The sequence below is a fragment of the Mytilus edulis genome, chromosome 7 (genome assembly GCF_963676685.1).
Source record: "Mytilus edulis chromosome 7, xbMytEdul2.2, whole genome shotgun sequence".
Classification (NCBI taxonomy): Eukaryota; Metazoa; Mollusca; class Bivalvia; order Mytilida; family Mytilidae; genus Mytilus; species Mytilus edulis.
This window is the reverse complement of record NC_092350.1, coordinates 49297377-49309526: the sequence shown is the minus strand read 5'-3', so window position 1 is coordinate 49309526 and position 12150 is coordinate 49297377. Positions and strand designations below refer to the sequence as shown.

General features: G+C 33.8%; 1 protein-coding gene across 1 annotated transcript in view; it reads right to left on the bottom strand.

Moving 5' to 3' along the window:
- Window positions 1-12150, bottom strand: part of LOC139481688 (uncharacterized) — a 39397-nt gene that overhangs the window by 3064 nt on the left and 24183 nt on the right. The window contains exons 6-12 of the mRNA XM_071265152.1: window positions 11387-11563; window positions 10500-10618; window positions 9819-9978; window positions 6187-6303; window positions 5244-5426; window positions 4542-4793; window positions 1990-2068 (exon numbers count right to left, since the gene is read on the bottom strand). Coding sequence (XP_071121253.1) covers window positions 1990-2068; window positions 4542-4793; window positions 5244-5426; window positions 6187-6303; window positions 9819-9978; window positions 10500-10618; window positions 11387-11563 — 1087 coding nt within the window. The remainder of the gene's footprint in view (window positions 1-1989; window positions 2069-4541; window positions 4794-5243; window positions 5427-6186; window positions 6304-9818; window positions 9979-10499; window positions 10619-11386; window positions 11564-12150) is intronic.

The following is a 12150-nucleotide window of genomic DNA, read 5'->3' as shown; positions in this document are numbered from 1 at the left end:
GTTTTATCCAACCAAAAGCTTGTGAAGCTCAAAATAAGCATGATTCATTTGGGATAAAAAATTAAGGATAAAAAAACCGAAACAAAAAACAAAACAGTAAAATCAAAATCTTTTAATTGAGAAAAGTATCACTTTACAAATTTCTTTTCATATATAAATAATCAATTCCCCCCCCCCTTAGTAGCAATATATCAACTTCACCTGCGTATGGAATATACATTTCCAGACTTATTTGATATTCAAGAGCTTGTAGCTGCTACTCAGACTCTGTGAACCAAGGGAATGTCAAAGAACGTCTCAACCTTTTTAAAACAAAAATCATCGCAGGATACCAAATCCTTGTTTTATATTCTATATCAACTTCAAAAATAATACCCGACGGTCTTAAAGTTTAGATTATGGGCACTACTGACGTTGTTTATCATCTATATAACGTGTTATGGTATACATTTGTTTCTTTTTGGTAAATTCTTGTATTTTTATTTTTCATTTGTGCTTTATTTGTTTCTTTGTTTAATATTTCGTTTGTTTTTATAGTGATTAAGATTATAACACAATATTGACTGCTGTACCCCTATTTTAATATTTTTACCTATGATGTCTGTTTGTTTTGTACCAACATCGTTGGCAATATAATGGAATTTTATGCGACTGTAATACAAGTGAGAGATTATGCTAGCTATCAAACCAGGTTCAGTCCACCATTTTCTACATATAAGAAAATGTCTGTACCAAATCAGGTATATGACAGTTGTTATCCATTCGTTTGATGTGATTGAGCTTTTGATTTTGCCATTTTATAAGGGACATTCCGTTTTGATTTTCCTCAGAGTTTGGTAGTTTTGCGATTTTACTTTCTGTGCTCCTTGAGAAAATACTATAAATGGACGATATGAAGAATAATGAATATAATAATAAAATGATTATTACAATAAACACAAAAAAATTAACAACACGCTTTAGTCCAGTCATGTAAGTTAAAGAAGAAACAAGATCGAGAGAACCTTTTCTAGTCAATGTGTGGATATTGATTTTATATACTTTTTCCTATTCGTTCTGTTGATAAGCAATTTTATCAAAATTCAGTTTCATCAACAATGGAAATTAATAAGGGACACACAACAAGTGACATCATCAAACAAAAGATAAAATGTATATATGCGGATATACAACCTCGTGGAAGGTCAAAAATTGGTTCGCTCATCCAGCTTTTTCGGTAGGATTTATGTTGCTTATTCTTGAGATTTTCTGGATATTGTTTATAGTTTGATGTTCGTTTTTCGTTTGATTCAGGTCTTGTCGGTTACTCTGTGAGTTGTATTGTTGTATTGTCCTCTTTATTATTTATGTCTTGTTGTTGTATTGTATAAGAAACCGAATATATCGGTTGTTACTGACAGTGATACGGTTTCTCAATTATATATAATAATTACTCATTTTGTAGCTTGCTCATTGGTGCTAAATTCTATGTCATTTAGAAATGTTCCATTGGCAACCGTACCACATCTTTATTTTCACAATACAATTTACTCTATCATTTACTGGTATATTCATTCTTATTATCTGAAATTATTATCCGTTTTGTCACATACCTAAGTAATAATAGATTTTGGAATAGATATTTTTTGAAACATGTGCAAGTTTCATAATCCAGCGACTACCTTTGTGTAGTTCGTTTGCAGTTCGTCAGGTTTAAACTACAATTTTCTTCAACATTTCTTGTACCACGTCAATACTTTGTTTTGTCGGTTATTGTGGACTTTGCCTTTTTGAATTTACATTATGAGTTCGGCATTTTTGATATACCTTTTTATCGTACAGTTTACTAGTTTTCAAATCCATATATGACTTTATAAGCCTTTTCTTTGCCCTTACTAATAAGTTGGAATTAAAATATCTAATATGTTTTAACTTTTAATGTTCAGTAGAGTCGTTTACTAGAACCATTTATGTGTTTAATATTTAATAAAATGATCATATTATACAAACCTTATGCACACAATAATTATTGCAAGAACCACTAGAAATGTCAGACTTGATACAGCTATCAATCCAATACGAATCAAATCTGCAAGATAGTTTTATAATGATCAAAACTAAACTGATTTCCTATTTAATTAGACATAAGAAGATGTGGTATGAATGCCAACTCTCCAAACGCGCGCCTGTCACTAATACAAAATTTCAATCCAGGTATCTTTGATGAGTTTATCTATCAAACGTTTAAGACACAATGTGTAAAAAGTAATCCAATATGAAACAAATCTGCAAGATACTTATTTTGTATGGAACTATAAATAATAAGATGTGATATGAGCGTCAAATCTCAACCCAAAACACAATGTGTAAAAGTTAAATAATTATAGGTCAAAGTACGACCTTTAACACCAGGCTTCTCTCACACCGAACAGCAGGCCCTAGACCACAATTAATTCCTCTATTAGTTCTTTATAACGTTTTGTCTCATAAAAAAAAATTGAACTGTTCTTTTTGGCAGATCTTTTGTGTGTGTAATGTACAGTACAAGTCCAAAAATATGTCCACGTTTCAGAAACATTGCATGTTTACAACTTACAAATTTAGCCAATACACATCCATACCCCTATGGACAAGTCAAGAGATGTTCCGAAAACTGTAAATATCACCTTTTTGCACCTGACCTAATCACTCTTTCCATATCAAAATCAGTTAAAATAAAACATCTAAAAAATTATTTCACCTCTCTTCTTTCATTTCCACCTTATAAAAGCTAAGAAATGTTTGAGAAAAGGAAAGAAAAAAATTTAAGAAGAAATACACTTAAATTAAAGGGAACTATATTCGAAAAGTGGGGTCATTAATTGTGGTCTTGGGCCAGCAAACTATAAAAGGTTAAACTCAATTAAAGAAACATATTAACAAAAACAAAAGATACACTGAACGAATAAATTGGACCTATGACACAATATGATTAAAATAATAATGTTTTTATGTTGGACATTTCCTTGTATATTATTGTTATGCAATGGCTGTTCTATAACATTTATCTCTCTTATGTATGTAGGACTCAAATCTATGGCGGGTTCCAAATCTATGGCAGATTCCTAATCTATGGCAAATGTGACGTTACAAACGTCAAACAAATCAAATCTATGGCAGTTTTTTGTTTTCTCCAAATCTATGGCAGATCTTTTTCATAACGTCATATAACATGATGGAACCCATAAATTTGAACAACACTCCAAATGAAGGCATTTATTTATAAAGCGAAAGATCAAATTACCAGATACCAATTATTAGATTCGTAAAGTAGGCGAGGCACCGGGTTCAGCAGAACCCTTCTGAATTTTTATTGATTTCTTTTGCATAAAACAAACTGCCTACTTGTTTGTTAGAAGACTTACTTGTTGGTTTAATGAACAGGTCAAACAATTCCATGCAGAGATTAGAAAGGGTATATTTCAATTCTGAAGTTTGTATAAAGGTATATGAATTTGATTAGTTTCGAAATATGTTGGTTGCCATCACGATTTGGTTGACCATTATGGAATGTTTATTGACATGCTCACGTACATTTCCACTTGTTTAAGACAAGTCATTGGTCTGTACTGCACTGTTTCTCATTTGCCGTAAATTTGCCATTGATTTGGAAACAACAACAATCCGTCATAGATTAGGAAATTACAAAACTTGCCATAGATTAGAATGGTGAAAATCTGCCATAGATTTGGATAGATAAGAATCTGCAATAGATGGCTCAAACTTTGCCATAGATTTGGAAACAACAAAAATCCGCCATAGATTGGTATAGTAAAAATCGACCATAGATTTTGGATGGCATGACGTCACATTTGCCATAGATTAGGAATTTGCCATAGTTTTGGAACCCACCACAGATTTGAGTCCTGCATATATATTGTCGAAAATAAGATAGCAACACTTTATAATTTCTATTTCTGAATTTACCTCCATCAGCGTCGGTAACAGCCGAATATATAGAGGTCAAATATAGATAAGAACCGAAAATGTTGAAAACTGTATGACAAAAAGACCTTTTAAAGGCATATCCGATACAGTTTTAATCCCACGGTGATTTATTCATTCAGTATCAATTCAAATGTAATTCTGAGAAGAGGGTGCGATTCACTCTTTGCAAGCTTATGAATTCAATCACTCTAAAATGCATATTTTCTCGAAATGCAGCAGTTTTACGTCGCCAACAATATCATTTTAGGATAACAATGTCATTAATTCCCCTGATACTGTATCATATGCCCTAAAGGTAAACTTTTCCTGCTAAAACTGTTCATGCTTTTCTTTTGCGTAAGCTGACACATATATAACTACTGTACAGTAATTGTGTTTTCCTTAATGTTAGATTACATTAATGCTTAAAATTTAACCAAATATGCAATGATCCTCAAAGTCGAAGATAAATAGATAAAATAGAAAAAAAGGCAGGATGACAATTTATATAAAGAAAGTAAAGATACACTAATAATAATCCTCCCCTCACCCATAAAATCAAATAATAGCTTCCCAAGAATAACATTAAAACTTACTTTTACTCGAAAACTGACCAGCAGTCACTTCATATTGATCTTTTGATATCATATTATTTCCCTTTTGTTCTGTCTTTGGCTCCCCAGTTGGAGCTTGGGAGGTTAACATTTCTCTTCCAGTGGAACCATCATGTGGACTATATGATGGAGTCATGCATAGACCTGGGAGTTTTTCATTACATCTGATGGGAAATCTTTCAAGATAGCCATTGTGCTGAACTCTTGCAGCGACACAATATTCTGGGTTTGTAACTAAAATATAGATGTAAATTTAACATTTAATTCAAACTTAGATACAATTACAAAGAAGAAGAAAAACACGAAAAAACGAACCACAGTAAAAATGAAATTTCGTTACTGGCAATTCTCCTATGACAGAATATTCAAATCATTTTTTTTTAAAACTTTTTCCATGTCATTCATTGTGTAAACTGTAGCTTTAACTCGTTCTTATTAATTTTCCTAGGATTATTTTTTCCTGAAGTAGTTTCCCCTAAAATCCCGTTCAAAGAAATAGCGCCCTGGTAACAAAGAACTATTTTAAACACATAATGTGGATCAAGATTAGCAAATACAGTAATTGCTGCATATGTTTACATGCATGTTAGATGTTATGTAAATCGTTGAAATTTTTTAAAAAGAAGATTTTTGTAACAATTCATTTGTATGTTTTGAATCCCATAAATGATGATGGACGCTTACGTTGTTCTTGAATCCACCTTCTCGTGTTAGACAACCAATATGTCCCGTCGACTGTAAAATGAGTGCTATCGGGCATCATGCTGTAACGGGCTAACATGTATGAGTCCGGGCACGTTTGGAATGAACTTATCCACGAAAAGCGTGAATATGACTGTGGATAGAAGGCATTGGAATAAACGCTTTCTGTGAAGTAAAAAAAATAACCCAAATATAAAAAAAAAGGATATGTCATAATGTGGCATGCTTTTCTTGTGGAGCGTTGTTTTATTGGCAATCATACTACATCTTCTTTTTTATATTGTCAATAGAATAACTATCAAAAAGAGTTGAACATTTTTTTAAGCAATTGTACGGCCTTTAACAATAAAATTACCGTATAGTCGATATGGAAAATGTGAGACAATTAAAACGTGAAAACTGATATAACAAACACCCGTTTCATATAGTCAATTGTTACACGATTTCAAAACAATCCCATAAAATTTTACATTTCATCAACTTATATTACCTACAAAGATTACCCTGTTCAATGAAAGGATAAAAGGAATAGAATTTCTTCTACGTAACTATGCCGATGATAAAATTGAATGTGTCAAAGAGACAACAAACCGATCAAAGAGCAGAAATTAGCCAAATCCGATGATGTTTGTATAAATGAATTTCTCATTAGGTTCTTTTAAAGTGTTTAATTTGTCAAAGAGATTTTCTGACAGGATTCATATCTTTTAAACGATAAGAATTTACCAGATATGTGTATGTTAAGGATTAATCTTCCCACATTTATGATAGTTCCAACGTCCAGTAGTAAAAAACTTGGCCGTCAAACTCTTATTGTGAAGACTTTCAATAGCCTTGAAAGCACAAAACTGACCGATACGTTAGTGTGGAAGGTACTATAATAAAGTCTAATAAATTTGATAAAGATTGTATACATTGTACTTACTAGAAAGGCAAAGTCGATGAAGTTGTGTTGAACATTTCAGTGCTAGGAAATATGATGAACCGGGTCTAATAGAAATAGCCAGACAGTTTCCAAAACCATTTGCTTCATTGATGGTTGCTTTTTAATGAAATAAATATATTGAAAACCAGCACACTACATGCATGATATACTCGAGTTTTAGAAAGAAAAAAAAAACAATCACCCTAAACACTTGCAATTTTTTGGCTTAGCATATGCAGACATTATGTTAACTATCATTGTCCAAAATAAATAGATCCTTACACAATGATATAACTGTTTTCACGACTGCATGAATTATCACAATTTAGAAAGTCATTTGTGCAAAGCCTCGAGGTAACAGTATTTAGATATTTTATCATCAAGGATATTTAATGTCCGCATAACTCTTTAGACGGTGATATAAAACATCCTCTCTTTTCCATAACACTGTACTAACGAGGACTCGTATTTGTTTTAAACAATCTCAAAATACTTTACATTTCGATATCATATATTTGAATATCTGCTATCGTACTAATGCGTCGATAGCATAGAGTAACCGTTATAAACAGTTAAGATGGTATTGGAGTCTAATAAATAATGATAGAATGTGTTACTTCTTTGATAAAACGTATAGTATATATTGAAATTTGTTCAAAGATATTATAAAAATGATAGGTCACCGCGCATTTTCTCAAGCTATAGGTTATGACAAAATGACACATTTTGTATGGATTATACAGGAAAAAAATCATTATGTGATTAGAAGCTAAACCAATAATAGAATTTCAAAATAAAATACGAGAAGATAGCTTTTAAAAAATGCTTTCAGTTAAGGGTGAAGGTTTGGTACTATTAAAACATTTAAACCCGCTGCAATTGTTTGCACCTATCCTAAGTCAGGAATCAGATGATCAGTAGTTGTCGTTTGTTGATGTAGTTCATAAGTGTTTTTCGTTTTTCGTTTTTTATATAGATTATACCGTTGGTTTTCCCGTTTGAAGGGCTTTACACTAGTATTTTTTTAAGGCCCTTAATAGCTAGGTTGCTGTTCGGTGTGAGGCAAGGCTCCATGTTGAAGACCGTACTTTGATCTATATGGTTTACTTTTATAAATTGTGACTTCGATGGAGAGTTGTCTCTTTGGCAACGGGTCGCCGTACGTTTTTTCCGGCTAAAATACAAAATAGGAAAAATTCCACGTAGATTCTTTCAGAAAATGCACTATTCAGAGGTAACTCCCCTTAAAATGTCAATTTAAAAACATTGAAAATAAAGTAAAAATAATCTACACTTATAAAAAAAATTAAACATTTATAAGTTATTATCTTTTAAATTACTGTTTGAATGAAAATTCATATAAGTTATCTGCATTCCTGCAACAAATTTTGCTAAATAGGTTGAAAATTAAATCTGGAATCAATTTCACAAAACATCGTAAGTTTAAGTCTTAAGTGTTATACTTAAGACTTTCCTAAGTGCAATCCTAAGACAATTTCACAAAGCATATCGTAAGTTTTAATCCTACACTTAGGACCACTCTTACGATTAAATCTTAAGTCTTATCTTACGACCAGTCTTAAGATATAAATACCTTAGCAACGTACTTTCGTTTCATCGAAGCATGCGCAGCGGTATCTCCCTATGTAAACAAAAAGGGACGGAATACTTTCCACGTAGATCTGATGGAAATTAATAAAAAGAAAGCCACACTATTCAGAGAGTGGGCTTCTCGTACTCTCTGCCAGTTACATCCAACATTTCTGTGATAAGAGGAGAGTTCCCACTAGACCACGATCGCACCACGCTCATTGCGATCTAAAATATATTCAGATCGTGGTGAGGTCGCGGTATGAGCGGCATGAAAATGTAAATTTTCGTTGCTTTCACGATGCTACTATATATACGTCCTCATTACGCTTCTAAAACGATCCCGCTACGATCATACCACGTTCTCACCGAGCTTATTCTGCGACCTAACTACGCTTATCAAGATCTTTGATACCACGAGTTATCCGATTGCAACACGATCTTATCACGCTTCTACTGCGATTATAGCACGTTCTTATCACGATTACACTACGTTCATACCGCGATCTTACTACGTTCTCAGCAATAACGTCAACATCGTGTTCCATATCATTACAGTTCCATTCCTTCTATTTCTGATTAATACGTAGATTTCTCGGAAACAATACAGTCATGACACCAAAATCTACTAGAACACGTGGGCGTGGTGGGAGGGGTTGATGTAGAGGCAAAGGGAGCTCTGATAGTAACGAATCCTGACCCAGCAGAGATGACAGACCGACCAATCAAGCCTAAATTACAACCTATTGCTGGTCCATCAAGCTCAAATGACGATATTTTAGTATACGATAGCAGAAATGACACAGATGTGTCAATAGATATAGGAAGATGTGGTATGAGTGTCAATGAGACAACTCTCCGTCTAAGTAACAATTTATAAAAGTAAACCATTATAAGTCAAGGTACGGCCTTCAACACGGAACATTGGCTCACATCGAACAGCAAACTATAAAGGGCCCCAAAATTACTAGTCATACCATTCAAACGGGAAAACCAACGGTCTAATCTATATAAATAAACCGAGAAGGATGGTTGAGCCGTTAGAGAAAATGGACAAGAAGTGCTAATTACAAAAAGACAAACAAAACCTGAAGAGATTTCATATATTTTATGTGAAAATGACAATGAGAATGATGGTCGTAGTATGAATGTAGTGAGGTCGTAAGAAGAGCGTGATGAGGACGGCAAGGGCGTGCTATATCGTACTGTGGTCTTGAACAGCGTGGTGTAAACGTGGTATGGTCGTAGTGGAAGCGTATAGTCGCGGTGAGAACGTGATGGTCGTAGTGAGGTCGTAATAACGTCGCTGTGAGATCGTAGCGCAGTCTCTCTGAATAGAATCACGATTTCGCTACGCTCTCGCTACGATGGCACAGCGATCTTTGCGATCTTACCACGACCTCAGTGCGCTCTCACTACGCTTCTACTACGACCTGATTTCACCACGACCGCACCACGATTGTTTTGAACATGTTCAAAGTTGACCACGCTCATCACGACCTTGAACACCTCACCACGACCGTGCTACGACCTTACTGCGATCTACACGATCGTACTACGATCATCAAAATTTGCATTTTTTTCACAGATCGTAGTGCGATCGTGGCCTAGTGGGACTGCGGTATTAAGTTCCCTGTTTTTTACAATCCAAGATGGCGAAAGACACTAATACCACCTTAAGGGAGACACGATAATGTGTTAAGCACCGGGTAGATCTTTGTCGAATTTCAATACAGAAAGATACAGGAAACTTCTTGAACCCTGGTTTATTCAATAGATCAGGTGGATTTACATCAGTCCCAGAAAATACTAGACGCTTTGATTTAACAGCCAACAGAGCATTATCATCATAGAAAAGCAGGTTAACAAGTAAAACACAGAAAATGAAAAGTTGACCTATTTGTTGAAGTTTGAGCGGGAATATCAAAAAAAATATCAAATTATTAGCACTTCAACAATATCTACTTTATGATGATTTAAAACAAAAATTACATGGTCCTTGTAATATAACACTATTTCTATAAACGTTGTTTTTAAATTACCTGTTTTATAAACAGAAAAGAAACAGGTATCTTTCGGAACACCTTGTTTTCCACAAAAAGTATCTGGATCTCCTCGGCATTTCACCGGGTATATATTACAAGGACTTCTAATGAAGTGAGAGTTCCACTCGATATTATCTAAGCAGATGCACTTGCGTTGCTGAAAAAAGACGGAAGAGATATCTGAAAAGTAACAGAGTTTTAAACGATTATATATTTTACACACACACAAACGCGTGTGTATATATTTCCTTGCAGAGGTTCAAAAAGGATGAAACTTGCATCTTAAATTGTAATTACAATTTTAAATATAATGAAATTGTGGATGCTAACTATTAAAAATGCCCTTTACTTTATGACTTTTTTCATGAAAATTGTATGTCATCAATCCACTCAAACTTAAATTTTGATTTTGATTCTTTCAACACAGACTTCATAATTATATATATATTACCTGTAAAGGGGGGGGGGGGGGTGGTAGGAGGGTCCTGATCCCGAAATCCAGGGCTTAAAACCACAAAATCCCGAAGTCCAGAATTTAAATGAATTGAAATCACAAAATCCCGAAATTCGAAAAAAAAAGGGTCAATCCCGAAATCCCGAGCTTAAAACATCCGGATCCTGGAGTCCAGATAAAGATCCTACCCCCCCCCCCCCCCCCCTCTTTTGCCACCCTCTTACCTGCAAGCCAATGAATTTAAATCCTTGGCAATACAGCAAGCAATCGGATAACTGTGTTCCTTCTTTCACTATTACACTTTTTGCTTCCTTTATCCTTTCTTTCTGCAGTTCAAAACAACCTTTTATAAAATGAGAAATAAATGTGATTTACTACAACTTCATTTATTTACCGTGCAAAAAGTTATTGCAAGTTTTATATTTACAATTTCTTCATAATTTGTACTTTGGGCTATAACAGTTTACTTTTTTTTCAAATTTTTATGTAGATAGAGATTTGTCTAATTATAGCACTCATACCACATCTTCTTGTATCTATATGATAGATTTAGAAAAAAAATACATCAAAAGCATTCTAATAAATCAAATTACATTTTAACACTCAGTTAAGTTTTACATTAAAATTGTGTTTTATAGTTTCGTTTGTCAGTTGCTACGTGGAACAAATGAGAATTGGATATTACCATGACCTTGTGTACAAAACTTTCTTTTAGATATGACGTTTTCTTTCTCTTGGTTGACCAAGCCATGTTCCTTTTCCAATAGAATGGAGTGCCCATGTTTGACGTAGCTGACTATGCGGTATTGGTTTTGCTCATTGTTGAAGGCCGTGTGAAATTTTGAATACATGTTATGTTTTATGAACATATTAACATGCGGTATGGGTTTTACACATTGTTGAAGGCCGTACAGTGATTTATAGCTGTTAATTTTGGTGTCATTTTGTCTATTGTTGAAGGTGATATCATTGGCAATCATACTACATCTTCTTTACACATATACATAAGACTTTTTGTGAATAATGCAACGTTTGACATATCATAGCCAACCCATGTTTAAAGTAGAATAAAACATGACATTAGAGAATTATTTCTGAAATTTTATTTTACCTAGATATTCTACCCAAGGTAGAAATGTAGCAGTCCCATGTGTCCACATGAGACGAGACGTCACGGTCAAGCCGTTTATCTGTACATGCGTAGATTCAACTTCAAATAGGGTGCAGAGATTCCTGGCTTCAAACCACGTGTAATTTTGACTGGTTATGTACACACGTAAAGGTTCATCTGAGAATAGATATAACACTTAAAGCAAAATTACTGGAATAAGACATTGACCAAAAAGAACATATTTATTGTACAGTGCACTTGACATCACCTCCAGTTTTTGGATAGGGTTCGTTTTCTCTATCTGTAGTTTTCTACGTTGTGTTTTGTATACTATAATTTTTGTTTTTGTTTTGTTCTTTTTTATTCGTTTATCGCCGTAGCGTTGTCAGTTTATTTTCGAGTTCGAATATCATTTTGATATCTTTCGCGTCTCTCTTTTACTGAAATAGAGAACACTGCATTCGAAGTTTAAAGAATTGTTGAAGGCCGTACGGTTCTTGATTTTATTTCTTTTGTTTTGAGACCCAAATAATACCAATGCAAATATAAGGTAAAAGTCCGAGTCAGCCTTTTCCCGCCATATTTTAAATCTCAAATATCTCGTAAAGGAGATCCATGACCTATCAATATTTTTAGCTTATCTTTATCCTTAATTGATGCTCTACAAGCTTATAGTATCAATTTTGATTTCTTAATTTCTTAATTTTTACCTAACCTCACCTAAGTACATCCTTAAAGTCATAAGAAACGAGTGACCGGTGAAA